This window comes from Leucoraja erinacea, unplaced genomic scaffold (genome assembly GCF_028641065.1).
Source record: "Leucoraja erinacea ecotype New England unplaced genomic scaffold, Leri_hhj_1 Leri_64S, whole genome shotgun sequence".
NCBI classification, from domain to species: Eukaryota; Metazoa; Chordata; class Chondrichthyes; order Rajiformes; family Rajidae; genus Leucoraja; species Leucoraja erinaceus.
Window position 1 is genome coordinate 410,195 of NW_026576564.1, and position 15,897 is coordinate 426,091.

The window sequence follows — 15,897 nt, forward strand, 5'->3', positions numbered from 1 at the left end:
CTGTAAAATTCCCTGAATCTACTCGCAGGTTAATGGGCCTGTCCCACTGTACGAGTACACCCAAGAGCTCTCCCAAGTTTAAAAAAAAATCAAACTCGTGGTAAGCACATAGAATGTACGTAGCGGGTACGTCGGAGCTTGGGACGTCTCTTGGCGGCTCGTAACGTTAACGGCAGGCACTCGGGAAATGCGGTAAGCTTGGGAAGACCCGTGAAGATTTTTCAACATGTTGAAAAATGTCCACGAGAGCCCCGAGTACCGTCATTATCGGCTATTACTGTCATTTTCCGAGTTCAAATTAGGGGAAACTCGGGAGAACTCTTGAATTAGCTCGTACAGTGGGACACCCCATAAATGAATCAGAATTCTCACCCAGGCACCAGCTGCAGCATCAAAGCTTGAACTGCACTTAATCAGCTCTAGAGGAAAGGCCACTGTATCATGTCCAACACGAGACTCCCAAAATCACAGTTCCTGCACAGCAAGTGAGTGGCAGCTAGACAGGAAAACAAATTCAAGAATGTTCTCAAAAGTTTCCTGAAAAGTGAACACTCCCCACTGACGTGAATCTTGTCCCACAAACAATCAAAATGGAGCAGCAACATTTGGGATGTCTTTGAGAATCTCAAGTCATTAACATGAGTATACAAACCTCAGCATGAACAGGTCACCATTCGCAAATAATCCACTTATCCAGTTGCATACATGCTGTACCTTCAGCAGAATTGCTTGACGCGGATTACCGCGAAACCCACAGAACTGGAACAGAGGCAGGCCACTCGCGATTCAGCCCAAGATGATTGGTTTGTGCAGCTAGAATTATTCCCAGAATCATTACTACCAATTTCACTACCAAACATGCCAAGGCTCAGCCCAAATCTTGTAAAGTAAAATTCTGAATATGCAGAGGGAAACAAAGTGCTGGAGTAACTCAGCAGGTCGGACAGCATCGGACAGAAGTGATATTTCAGGTCGAGACTCATCTTTACACTCTGAATATTTAGCATACTCAGGACTTTGGCAAAAATGTATGGCAGTGCAGATGTAGTATTGATTATAGGAAACTGAGTATTTTCTCACCAACTTTCTGCCTGCCATATTCAGATTGAACATTCTAAAGTATTCTACTCCTATGAATACTCTAACACACACTGAATATTTTTTTTAAGTTGTTGCATAGTATTTGTAGATTGATTACTTCCTACTAACCGATTGTAGTGCTTGTTAGTTGTAGCTCCCCCTACTATGCGGTTTATATTACCAGGATTTTGCTTACGTAATTCAGTCTGAGTAGCTGCTAGTTATGGCCCTGTCACACGGTACGAGTTCATTCCAAGAGCTCTCCCAAGTTTGCCCTGATTCGAACTCGGAGATTTACGGTAATTGCCGCTCGTCGGTACTCGGGGCTCTCGTGGACATTTTTCAACAAATTGAAAAATCTTCACGAGTCTTCCCGTGCTTAGCTACCGTTAGCGAGTCTTCCCGAGTACCTGCCGTTAGTGTTACGAGCCGCTAAGAGACGTCCCCGAGCTCCAACGTACCCGCTACGTTCATTCTCCGTGCTTACGAGTTTGATTTTTTTTAACTCGGGAGAGCTCTTGGAATGAACTCGTACCGTAGGACAGGGCTATTACTGTAATACCTTGCAGACCAATGCTATAAGTGTACTGTAATAAATATGTGCTTTACCTTGATGTGTGCACGACTCGACTCATTACATGGTGTCAAGAAGTGATTTCTTACCTACTCCGTTCAAGTTTATCGGGGTTTTATTTTTTACATTTGTTTTATGTGCCTGTTATCTCCATCATGAAAAACTCGTCTCGCCGTCGTAGTCCTCTGATCTTCAACTCTGACATTGCTGAACGCTGGCGTCTTTTCGAGCGCGATTACACACACTACATTCGTATTGTTCATCGCAACAATCCTCCAGATGTACGTGCTTCCGTACTACTAAACCTGGCTGGCCCCGAGGCAATGAAACGTGCAGACCGTTTTACCCTTGCGCCTGCTGTTTTAGACCCCAACGGTCTGATCCAATTGCCTGCAGAAACGATTGATGACCCTGCTGTCCTGCTTGCAAAGTTTAGACAGTTGTGTGACCTCCCTTCGAACTCCATAATCGAACGCACCAAGTTTTTTGCTCGTATGCAACAAGTTGGTGAGCCAATAGAGTGCTTTATCAGCGATTCAAAACACATGGTTGCGCGCGATCATTTTGAAAATCTATGCCATGAACTGATCAGCGACAAACTCGTTGGAGGTAGGCTCAGTGACAAGGTGAGAGACGAATTACTTTGTAACACAGAACTGACTCTAAATCAAGCCGAACACGCCTGTCGAATCGCTGAGATAACAGCTTCTCACACCAAGTCTGTGACCTATGGGCAGTGCTCCCAGTATAGTATCAACCTTACACATACCTCCTGTCGTAACAAGCATCCACAGCCTTCCCCTCCTTGACAGCAGCAAAGTTCTGCTGCTCGATGTCCTAATTTTAACAATTCTCATGCTCTGGGTCAGGAGTTCTGTGTTGCTTATGGTAATATTTGCAATTTCTGTAAGAAATTCAACCACTTTGCAAAATGTTGCCGTTCCCGTGCGACTCAATCCGTCCCAAGGACGAACTTGCACCTGTTAAAACATAAGCTTGCTGATAACGAAAGCCAAGAGCTGGAGGAGCCATCCCCCGCTTCCCTGTCTGAAAGAGAAGATAACAGTTCAGCCATTCACTCCCTCTTCCCTTCCTCTAACGAGCAGCTTGACCTTGAGGTAACCATGCTTGTGAATAACAAGCCTGTGATCGCTAAGATTGATACGGGTGCGAAGTGTAATGTCATTTCCTCTTCTGAGTTAAAAAAAAAAATGTAATGCTGAGCATGTTGAAAAGGCTTCGGCCACGCTACTGGCCCACTGGGGTGATGTTCTACACCCGCTTGGAGAAACCGATTTAAACTGCATCATAGACTCACAGTCGTTAACCCTTAAGTTTTATATCGTCATGGGGAATTCCAAAATTCTGCTTGGTATCGATGCATGCCACGATCTGGGCCTAGTCTACTTTGGCCGTGCTGTCCATCAACTCTTTCTCGCCGGGGGCCCAACTCAGCAGATACTCTCTCAACTTAAAGTGTTTAAGAAGGAACTGCAGATGCTGAAAAATCAAGGCAGACAAAAAAGCTGGAGAAACTCAGCGGGCGAGGCAACATCTATGGAGCGAAGGAAATAGGCAAATTCTTCAGACTGATGTGTGGGAGGGGCGGGAAGAAGAAAGGAAGAGGTGGAGCCGGGAGATCAGGTTGGTTATTGCGAACTGAGCGTAGGTGTTCAGCAAAGCTATCGCCAAGCCTACGCTTGGTCTCACCGATGTAGAACTGCTGACATCTAGAGAAGCGGATGCAATACATGAGGTTGGAGGAAGTGCAGGTGAAGTGCCGCACCTGGCTTTCTGCAGAGACGGCTCCCTTCGTAACTCCCTGGTCAATTTGGCCTTTCCCACCCGAACCTGGGCACTTTTCTTTGTAACCGCAGGAAATGCTACACTGGTCACTTTACCTCCCCCCTTGACTCCATTCAAGGACCCAAGCAGTCTTTCCAGGTGCGGCAGAGGTTCGCCTGCACCTCCTTCAACCTCATTTATTGCATCCGCTGTTTTTACAAATGATGGTCTCAAACCAGCCATCAAAAACTGTTGCTATCAATGAAATGTTGGTTCCTACTGACGTTACACTTTTGCAAAAGTTCGTTGGAATGGTCAACTACCTGGGGATATTTATTCCCAACCTCAGCGATATATCTGCCCCCCTGTGGGAACTGACACACAAAGACACTGAATAGTCCTGATATCCACAGCACCAAAGAGCTTTTGATATCCTCAAGTTGCATCTGGCCAGCACACCCACCCTAACCTACTTCACTTTGGAGTTACCAGTAACACTCACATGTGATGCGCCCTAGTACGGGCTTGGCGCTACTTGCCTACAGACCACTACCGATGGTAACTGCAAGCATGTTTCATATGCCTACCGCACACTGACCGACACCGACACGGAACAACGTTACGCCCAAATTGAGAAAGAATTGCTCTCAGTGGTTTTCGCCTGCATTCAAATCCTTTATTTTTGGGAAGTCTGTGACTATAGAAACAGACCACCAGCCGCTGGTCACTATCTTGAACAAACCCATTCACACCGCACCGGCTCACCTGAAACGGATGATGATGCAGCTGCAGCATTTTGATTTCAACATTGTCTACAAAAAAGGCAAGGACATGCACATAGCTGACACGCTATCAAATGTGTCAGCTAACCCAAACCCACACAAAACCAGCGAGCAGCCCTCTGAACAGGACCAGTTCTCAGTAATTAAGATATTGTATGTTCCCACTGATTGCCTAAGCAGCCTGGTAGAGCACACGGCTGCTGACGACTCTACAATTGCTGTCTGCAGTCATCCAGCGTGGCTGGCCGGATAAACAACAGCACCCTGCTCGCGATCCACCCATACTTCCTGGTTAGCTGGTGATACAGGACGGGATTATAGTCAAGGGTCACAAAGCAGTTGGCCCAGCCATTCTCCGGGACAAGTACTACGATGCCCTCCACAGGGGCCACCTTACAACGGGCACAGGGCATGTTTTACTGGCCTGGCATGATCAAGTATATACGTGACAAAACTGAAGTCTGCGCCATCTGCAAAAGCCTGACGCCACACCAGCAGAAGCAGCCCTTACTGTGGTCCACAGTAGCCACCGACATATTCAAATGGCATGGGAAACACTATTTGTTCTCGTCGACTCATATTCGGGCTGGTTTGACATTGACCTACTCCAAACGATCACACCTGAAGCAGTTATCCAGAAGTTGCAACGCCATTTCTCCGTGCATGGTTCCCCTGCACGTCTTCTATCCGACAATGGCAGTCAGTTCATCAGCCGGCTTTTCAGAAACTTTGCTCAACTATGGGACTTTCGACATATCACCAGCAGCCCTGAGTTTCCACAGTCCAGCGTTCCTATCTTGCAAAATCTGACGTCTACCTGGACCTGCTCAATTTAAGGAACATTGCCAGGGAACACATCTCCAGCCCAACGTCTGATGTCTCGTCAAACCCACACTGCCCTGCCTGTACCCCAGCAGCTTTTGCAGCCACAGGTCCGTTCTCCCGTGGCCCAGAAACGACTGCAATTGAAGCGCAATGCACAAAAACGTTTTTTTGACAAGTCAAGTAAGCCACTTAAACCTCTCTCCAGTGGGAAGGTTGTTCGTCTCCAGACCAACAAGGGCTATGGCCGTCTGGGTCACATCCACAACCCTGCTAAAGAACCGCGCTCTTACCTGGTAAGCGCGGATGAGGCCATTTACAGACGCAACCGTCAACATCTCCTTCCTGTGAAGGACCCACATCCTGCGATTCCGTATCCAGAGATTGCTCGTTTTGTATACCCTCCCACTACCACGCCACCTGCTTCACAGCCAGAGACTGTGTCCTCCCGCGGTGCTCAGCACCCAGCTCACCTGTTTCACCACCTCCACCAGGGTTTACAGTGCCGTCCCCTGTCCTTTCCCCAGTCACTTCACTCGTGAAAGGAGGAGAAACTGATTCGTACCGCACATGCACCAGACGGGCCAGCAGGCCACCCCCCTTAGATACGGTGATTTTGTGTAACCATTTATAATTCCCATATGCGTTATGAGCGTTTCAGCTACTGCATTGTTTAGCCACCATGTATACACATATCTATGCTTTATTTTGTTTTTACAAGGAAAGATGTAGACTGGATACATCCTACTAACCAATTGTAGTGCTTGTTAGTAGTAGCTCCACCTACTATGCGGTTTATATTACCAGGAGTTTGCTTACGTAATTTAGTCCGAGTGGCTGCTAGTTACTGTAACACCTTGCAGATCAATGCTGTAAGTGTACTTTAATAAATATGTGTTGTACCTTGGCATGTGCACGACTCAACTCTTTACAGTATTGCAATACATTTTCCATTGAACCATGGTTGGCTGAAAGAAGCACAGAAGCCCTGGGTCCCAGTAACCATTTTAGGGCAATTAGGGATGAATCTGGTGATGCATTTTGGAAGCACTAATGAGGCTACGACATAAATCGAGGTCTGAGCAAACATCAAGGAACAGAGGGACTTTGGCAGGCAGGTCATCTAAGATGGCAACGCAGGAGACAAGAGGTGTACGGGATGCTGCAACCGATCAGTTGGAGCGTTGAATAATGGAGCAGGGTGGTTCTGGTCCACAAAATGACACAAAGTGCTGGAGTAACTCAGCGGGTCAGGCAGCATCTGTGAAGTACATGGATAGGTGATGTTCTGAGTTGGGACCCTTTTTCAGACTGATTGGTCCCAACTTGAAACATCACATCAGTGTTCTCCAGAAATTTTGACTGGGCCGCTGAGTTCAAGAGAGTTTATTGTCATGCGTCCCTGAGAGGACAATGAAATTCTTGCTTTGCTTTAGCACACCAGAACATAGTAGGCACGAATACAGAACAGATCAGTGTGTCCATATACCATTGTGTATATAGGCACATGAATAAATAAACTGATAAAAGTGCAAATAAACAGATTATGGGCTATTAATGAGTTTTGTCCGAGCCGAGTTTAATAGCCTGATGGCTGTGGGGAAGTAGCTATACCTGAACCTGGTCGTTGCAGTCTTCAGGATCCTGTACCTTCTACCTGAAGGTAGCAGGGAGATGAGTGTATGGCCAGGATGGTGTGGGTCCTTGATGATGCTGCCAGCCTTTTTGAGGCAGTGACTGTGATAGATCCCCTCGATGGAAGGTAGGTCATAGCCGATGATGGACTGGGCAGTGTTTACTACTTTTTGTAATCTTTTCCGCTCCAGGGCGCTCAAGTGTCTGAACCAAGCCACGATGCAACCGGTCAGCATGCTCTCTACTGTGCACCTGTAGAAGTTAGAGAGAGTCCTCCTTGACATACCGACTCTCCGTAATCTTCTCAGGAAGTAGAGGCGCTGATGTTACTCCAACACTGGCCATTGCCATTTTTTGTAAACCAGCATCTGCAGTTCCTTGTGTCTAGGTAATGCTCCATATGCTTCAACTTTATAAACCATTGTTCAGAACTCCAATAGAATTTTGCATACCATTGTGGTCAGCTGACTACAGGGAACATGTAATAGCACTGGAGATGGTGAGAGGAAATTCACCAAGATGTTACCTGGGATGGAGTGTTTCAGTTATGAGGACAGATTGAAGAGTCTCGGCCTGTTCTCTCTGGTGGTTGAAGTATACAGAATTATGAACAGTATAGATGAAGTAAGCTGCAGGAAAGTTTCTCCCATACTGGCAGATAAACTAGAGGATGAGCAACTTACGTGAGCCAACATTGACCATAATAAAGACCTTTGAAAGACTGAAAATGGCCACATTTGTGCACGTCTTCCTTGAGTTCCCTTAAGTAGTCAGATCTTTGAACCTGTTGCCTTGTAATGGGCCTATCCCACTTAGGCGATTTTTTCGACGACTGTCATAATCGTAGCAGGTGGCGGAAAAACCTCCAACTGTACCCCAATACGTCAATCTCTACGATAACGTCTACAACAACCTATCAACTAGTCAACGTCCAGTTACGGCAAGCCACTGACAACTGGCGACCCATCAGGACGTTCACCTACGATCACACCTACAACAAGGTAAGACAATTCAGTCGCCGGTGCCTGTTTCCGGTTGACATAGTCAGCAATGGAATTCAAAGTCAGCTTCGGCGACAACATACGTCTTCCTGGTGACAACCTGCGACATCCTGGCAACAACCTACGACAGCACCTAAGTCAGGAGAAGTCAAGCTACACTCATTAGTGTCAAGCCAATTGTCGCTGACTATCGCCAAAAGTTTTAAACATTTCAAAACCTCCCGGTGAGACCAGAAAAATGCTACGATTCTTGGGGCAACTGAGGAGACTACTCACGACTATACAGGCGACACCCTGGCGACCATGTGGCGACAGATTAGTCACCTGTAGCTGCCTAAAAGGGGCATAACACCCACACAGCAGCAGTGATATAGCGTGGAAACATGTCCAGCATGCCCCATCGACACTGGTCCCACCAGCCTGCGTTTGGGCCATATCTCTCTAAACCCATCCTAACCATGTTCCTGTCTAAGAATTTCTTAAATGTTGCAATAGTACCTGCCTCAACTACTTCCTCCAGCAGCTCACTCCATATATCTATCCCCTTTGTCTAAAACAGTTGCCCCTCAGGTTCCTATTAAGTCTTCCCCCCCCCCCCTCAACTTAAACCCGTGTCCTCTGGTTCTTGATTCCCCTACTCTGGGTAAAAGACTCTGGGCATTTACCTTATCTATTCCTATCATGTTATTATACACGGCTATAAGATCACCCCCCATCCTCCTACATTCCAAGGAATAAAATCATAGCCTGCTAAGACTCTCCCTATAGCTCAGGCCCTCGAGTCCTGGCAACATCGTCGTACATCTTCTCTGCATCCTTTCCAAGTTAATGACATCCTTCCTATAACAGGGTGACCAAAACAGAACACAAAACTACAAATGTGGCCTCACCAATGTCTTGTACAACTGTAATATGAGCTCCCAACTTCTATATTCAATACTTTGAATGATGAAGACCAATATGCCGAAAACCTACTTATTACCTGTAGGTATGACCCTATTTATTACCTGTGATGCCACTTTCAAGGAACTTACCTGCATTCCTAGATCCCTCTGCTATACAACACTTTCCCGAGCCTGACCTCACTTTGTAGGCCTGTATTCGACTTCCCAAAATGCAACAGCTGTGTGTTAAACTCTTTCTTTGAACTACATGCAGCCTGGATCACCTTGATTGGATGCTATTTCTTGACTACAGCTCAGCATTCAACATCACACCAAATAAGGTTATGCTTAAACTTCAGGACCTTGGACTTTGATTGATCGAATGCTACAGAATGCAAAGAGACATTTTGGCCCACCGAGTCCATGTAAACCATTGATCACCTATTCTATGTTGTCGCATCTTTGCATCCATTCCTGACACACTTGGGGGGCTACTTAATCTACAAACCTGTACATTTTGGGATACGAGAGAAAACCAGAGCATCTAGAGGTCACAGGGAGTATGCGCAAACTCTACCTAGACGGCACCCGAGGTCAGGATCAAATCCTTCACTTGCAACTGGCTTCTTTGACCACCAGAACTGCAGGGAACGCTGAACATATTAACGGGGCATTACATTAGAAGGCGGGAAATATTCACACGGATTCCTACTAGCCTGGTCATCCCCTTTTCTCTCTTCTATCTTCCGAAAAAAGATACAGAAGCTCATGTCTGGCTCATGAAGCTCATGACTTCTATCCGCCTCCTAAACCAGTCAGCTCTTTAACACCCACATTCCCAGAGCCGCTGCCACCTACTCTTACCTCTAGCTGGTTCAGTTATTGCATCTTAATATTGTTTTGCACCATTTGGATTTTGTACTACAATCGTGCACCATTCAATTTTTGCACACCATTGTATTTATTGTTCTATTCATCATAACTATAAGTGTATCTGTTTACATCAAGTTTTTAGTGCCCAGATGAGCACCTAGACACAGAAGGTTGCTTGCCAAATGCTGGGACATCAGATTAATACCAGTGGGTTCCCAATGGCCAGTGTGGACAATTTCGGCCAAATGGCCTGTGTCCATGTTATATGACTATGGTGAGCCCGAAGCCCTAGCCTCAGCAAGATTATTACAGCAGTGGGAAAACATTAGCTGTGTGCGTGATGCTAAATAATCTGGATTTTTGAATAGTCCGGCTAGCAGGTTGTCATCAGAATCTCACATAAATGGAAACTGCCATTCTTGCACTCCTTAAGCCATGATTCACAAATAAGGAAAAATACCATACACCCATAAAAGCTTTCAGCTCATATGCATTATTCATGATACTCTACAATCTCAGAATTTTCACATTGTTGCCTTCAAAATTCTCTAATTTCCTTCTTGATATATTCCATATAATTACCATTTTTAAACCATATTCAGGTACACCTAAGCTCTGTAAAATAAGTTCAAATCCTCCCCAGTAACACCATATAACTTCCCTGCAAGGAACAATGGCGCCATTTACAAAGAAAGTCCAAAGTCCAGGTCTGCACCCCTTATCCAGGTAGGTCCTATAGGCTGCTGCAGGCCAGCGACCAGACATACCTCACCTCGCCCGACCGCCTCTGTTTCCCAGGGGCACCTCCTGTAGCCGACCTTGAAAGCACCGGAGGCAATATCCCAATCTCCTACTCTCCCGTCTTCGGGGTTTCCGAGCTACATTTTGAAATACTGTCTTTGAGGTCATGAGACCTTTCCAAGAACTGATCCAAATGCTCCACAAATTTAAACCCTTCTCTCATTCATCATTGTTGCAGCCACACATTCCTCTGTATAATGTTCTGTATTCACCAGTAGCAGCGGACATAATCTGGAGAGTACTGCTTTTGAGCTACTGCTTATCTGTGGGTTTTTTTAAATGAGCACTTTTGATGTCTTTACTAGCTCGTTTCTTTAATCCAAGTTTAAAATGAAGTTCCATTCCACAGTTGCCATGTACGGTTTGAATTTGGTTCTCTCAGTTACTTGTCCAGTAATTTAACTACTATGCAACCGTCATACCTTTATTTCATACAAAGTGCAGTGCAAAGAACATGAAATCAATACAATTTGGCACAAGCATAAAAATGCAATATAAATGCTAGAATTCTAGCTGCAAGCATCAAATGTACTTCCAATAGAATATGTCTGCATAACCTGTTAATCCATTGAATAATGCAAAATGATTTGCATATATTTACAATCACCACAGGCTTGAGCACTTGCATGTCAGTCATGAAAACCCAATTGCCTGGCTACAGTAAAATCAGCACATCAGATTTTAGTTCAGTAAGTCACATATATCATGTTTGGCACCTGGTGTATTTCCCTAAATTTACAACAGCAATACTTTGGCCAGTCTATCAACAATCTGGAGTGAGGAGTTCACTTGCTTCTAATGGACAACATCCAAATTGTACCAGCAACACACAACGAAGGCAGGCAGTGAACTTCATAACAAGAGGATTTGAGTATAGGAGCAAAGAGGTCCTTCGGCAGTTGTACAGGGCCCTAGTGAGACCACACCTGGAGCATTATGTGCAGTTTTGGTCTCCTAATATGAGGAAGAACATTCTTGCTATTGAGGGAGTGCAGCGTAGGTTCATGAGGTAAATTTCCGGGATGGCAGGACTGTCATATGATGAAAGAATGGAACGAATGGGCTTGTAGTCACTGGAATTTAGAAAGGTGAGAGGGGATCTTATAGAAGCATATAAAATTATTAAGGGATTGGACATGCTAGATGCAGTAAACATATTCCCGATGTTGGGGGAGAACCAGGGGCCACAGTTTATGAATACGGGGTAGGCCATTTAGAACTGAGATGAGGAAAAACATTTTCACTTCGAGAGTTGTGAATTTGTGGAATTCTCTGCCTCAGAAGGCAGTGGAGGATGATTCACTGGATGCATTCAAAAGAGAGTTAGATAGAGCTCTTAGGCATAGCGGAATCAAGGGATATGGGGAGAAGGCAGGAACGGGGTACTGATCAGCCATGATCACATTGAATGGCGGTGATGGCTCGAAGAGCCGAATGGCCTACTCCTGCACCTATTGTATCTGCAAGTTCTAAAATGATGGCCCACCTCCCACAATTCAGAGGCTCCTTATTGACTCGCAACTCTGCAGAATTATACAGTTCACCAAACACATGAAAACCAGTCTGATCGCCGAAAGGGTTCAGGGAAAGTGACAAACATCATAAGAAGAATGTCTGAAGAAGGGTCTCAGCGCAAAACGTCACCTATTCCTTCACTCCATAGATGCTGCCTGCACTCCATAGACACTGAGTTTCTCCAGAATTTTTGTCTAACAACATACGAAGAGTCATAGTGTGAAAATAGGCACATTGACTAACATCCCCCATTTACACTGATCCCACCTGCCTACGTTTGCCCCATATCCCTCTAAACCTGTCCTACCCATGTACCCGTCTAAACATTTCTCAAACGTTGTGATATTACCTGCCTCAACTATGTCCTCCTGCAAATCTAAGCCAGGGCACCTGTAATTTCCTCTCTAACCTCCCATAGTCTGCTAAGATATATCTGATCAAGCCCGGGAGATCTCCTCCGAGAAGGCCGTGAGGGTGAGTTACCGCAGGGACGGCGGAGGAGACAGACCCGGGGGGACGGGTAGGCTGGACCGCCACTGCCAGAGGGCGGGCAGGGGAGAGGGGTGAGTGATGATGGAGAGAGAGACGGGACCTCCACTGAACCCCCCCTGCCGGTCGTGGGTAAGACGATAGACAAGTTACTGTGAGGAAGGGAGGCAGGAGTTGAGTGAGGCGGGAGAAGCCGCCACCGGTGGAGCAGGAAGGGGCGTCGCCATCCCGGCCGTGACATTGACTGGCAGAAGAGGCCAATCTGCGTGGGGCTGACTGAAGGAATCCGCGCACGCGTGGTTTTTAAGATTTTTAAACCTCGATAACTTTTACAATATACCACCAATCAGAACAAAACTTGTTGCACTCGCAGCACATGAGAACGGTGAGTAACCTGGCAAAAAATCGTAGCGCTATCATGTACCGTTTTTGCACAAATAGAAAAACCACGCAAACCGGAAGAGCACAAGATAAGAGTTTTAGTTATGTACTAGATTTATAGGTTCTTGATTAGTAAGGGCCTCAAAGGTTACAGGGTGAAGCGACGAGGATGGGATTGAGAGGGGAAGATAGATCAGTCATGATTGAATGATAGAGTAGGCTCATTGGGCCAAATGGCCTAATTCAGCTCCTATGACGTGAACTTTTGAAACCTTTCCTATCCATGAACCTGTTAAAGTGTCTTTCAAATGCCCCAACTACCTCCTCTGGCAGCTTGTTCCATATACCCGCCATCCTATGAGTACAAAAGTTGTCCCTCAGATTTGTGTTAAATCTTGTCCTCTCACCTTAAAAGTAGACAAATCTATTCCAATAACCTGCATTCTGTGATATTATACATTCAAATTAATTTCAAATGTTTTCAAGTTTGTGTTTGCACATTTCTCTAAAAAGGCAAACTTTGGATGTCACTATCAGCTTTAAACATGCATTCAATACTTTATACTCCATGTGCAAGACCACAGCATGATTACACTTTTTGAATTTTTAAGCACAATGGTAAATATTAGTAATGAACAGTACTTACAATCCGTGAGGCTAGCAATCCCAGCAAGTGTGGTAATGGGAACATGAGGCATATCCCCATTCATCCTGAAGTTGTAGATTGTTTATGCACAGACAGTTCAGTTTAAGTCCCAGCCAACCTTACTTCACATCTCCCAGACACTGCAAAAGAAAGTCCTGCCATCAGTTTGGTGTAAAGTAGGAAACACAGGAACACAATTTATGGAACAAAATACTGCTTTAAATATTGCTCTATGTTAAAACATTATGATACTAACATGTGTTGCCTCCCTCCCTTATTCACCTTATTCAGTTATTTATCCAGCTATCTATTATAGTAATTTGTGACAAAGCAGTCCACAATCCAATTAAATACATTTTTCCACAAGATTATCGTCATTGCGAGCATTTCTCATCCTCTATTCTTCTGATCTTTCTAATCAAAAGGAAAGAGAAACCTCATGTTTGTATGATAATATGACATGGCATGGCAATCAGCACATCACAGAAAGCAGTAGAATGACTGACAAACATGGCAAAGAATAATTATATTCAGTTGCCAATGGATTTAGGTTAAATGGGTGGGATGTTAAATTTCAAGAAACACCACAACGACAACATGAGAAATCCAAGTTATTACTCCGAGAAATATCTTTATCAATCCATAAATCCTGTGTTACTGTTGTGTTAAAACACATGCAATTGCATAAAAAGCAAATTTCACATTAAAAATAAAAGTACAAATCAAAAATCAAACCAAAGTATCATGAAGGCTAATGATAACTGCAGTTAATAGCATCTGGAAAATGACCAATGCTCATTGCTAAACTGCTAATTGTTTTCATAGCACATAGCACATAACAGTACAGCATAAGGACAGGCCCCGTCGGCTCACAGTGGCTGTGATAAACATGATGCCAAGACATATTCTTTTCTGTCTGCACATAATCCACATCCCTCAATTCCCTGCAATTCTATATGCCTATCCAAAAGGCTCATAAAATGCCACGATCATATCTGCCTCAATCACTACCCCTGCCAGTGCCATCCAATGCTACACCATGCTCTGTGCAAATAAACGACTCACATATTGCCTTTAAACTTTGTCCCTCTCACCTTAAAGCTATGCGCTTTAGTACTTAATAATTCAATCCTTGGGGGAAATATTATGATTATCTACCCTATCTATGCCTCCCGTAATTTTATATACTATTATTAGATCTGCCCACAACTTCCAGCATTCCAGAGAAAACAATCCAAATCTGTTCAACCTCTCCTTGTAGCTGTGCCTCCTAATTCAGGCATCATTATTAAACCTCCTTTGCACCAAGCTTTCACATCCTTCCTGAAATGGTGGGACTAGAACTACACGTAATACTTCAAATGCAGCCTAACCAAAGTCCAATAAAGCTGCATCATGACTTCCTCAGTCATACAAGACCATAAGACGCAGGAGCAGAATTAAATCCTTCAGTCCATCGTCTACTTCGCAATTCAATCGTGGCTGGTCTATTTTTCCCTCTCAACCCCATTCCTCTGACTTCTACCCATAACCTTTGACACCCCACATATCAGCCTTTCATTATCCGATAGGTTTCAATATGATTCCCCCACCATTTTTCTAAACGCCAGCAAATACTTGTCCAAAGGCTTCAAACCACTCCTCATATGTTAACCTCATCATCCCTGGGACCATTCTCATAAAACCTCTAAGTACCCTCTCCAAAACCAGCACATCGTTCCTGCTAATATGTGATCCAAAACTGCTAACAATATTCCAAATGCAACCACACCAGTGCCTTAAAGACTCAGCATTACATCCTGAAACGTTTAAATGATTTTAAATATATAAATGATATATAATGGAATACTGGACTAGGTTATAGCTTGTATTTCGTCTGAAGCAGGCCTTTTCCAGTGGATTGATAAGAGAGAAAGACAAGCCTGGGCTTGCCTCAGGTTGCTGTGTATTGAGACCATCACCGGTGCTGTTGAAATGTGTCTACCAATTGATGAGAGAGACAAGATCAGACTTGTCTCAGTGATGTATATTGAGACAATGACCGATGCCTTTGAGATGTCTTGTCTTGAAAGTACCAACTGATAAGATGCCTTTGAAAAGTGTCTACTAATTGACAAGAGACAAGCTCAGATGCATCCTGTGGTAATGTGTATTGACTGTATCCCTGATCATGACTAACATCTTTGGAATGTGACTAAGTGACACACACACAGTATAAAACATCATACAACTCTTTGTACATTGAAGTGGTGGCACGGGGGAAGTCAAGTGTCTGAGTTGCTTACTTGACTGGTGTATCCCCGTCACTTCCCAGCCGATAATTAGTAAAGCTTGAGTTGGTCTAACTATTGTTTTTGTGAGTTGTCTATTTATTAAGAAGTGAACCGTAACATTGGCAGGACCTCACTGGGATCATCGCCAGATGACTGTGTAAGTGGCTACAAAGTGACCGGGATCGGGACAGGGAGAAAACTGAGCTCCAATCGGACCCTTTGAGACCGACTCCCATAGAAGCTCCAGAAAATATCTGTTGTCCTTCGAAAGAGGTCGATCTGGTTCCCCGCCGAGGTCCTTAATACAGACAACTGTAAGACCAATTGTGTATGTATTTTGCTACCAAGAGAGTAGC

At 44.7% G+C, this 15,897-nt stretch overlaps 1 protein-coding gene across 4 annotated transcripts in view; it reads right to left on the minus strand.

Annotated features, from left to right (window-relative positions):
* nipblb (NIPBL cohesin loading factor b) overlaps nucleotides 1-15,897 on the minus strand; it is a 333,312-nt gene that overhangs the window by 281,817 nt on the left and 35,598 nt on the right. For all 4 annotated transcript variants that reach the window (XM_055631095.1, XM_055631096.1, XM_055631094.1 and 1 more), the window contains exon 2: nucleotides 13,269-13,408. In XM_055631095.1, coding sequence (XP_055487070.1) covers nucleotides 13,269-13,332 — 64 coding nt within the window. In that variant the 5' untranslated portion in view covers nucleotides 13,333-13,408. The remainder of the gene's footprint in view (nucleotides 1-13,268; nucleotides 13,409-15,897) is intronic.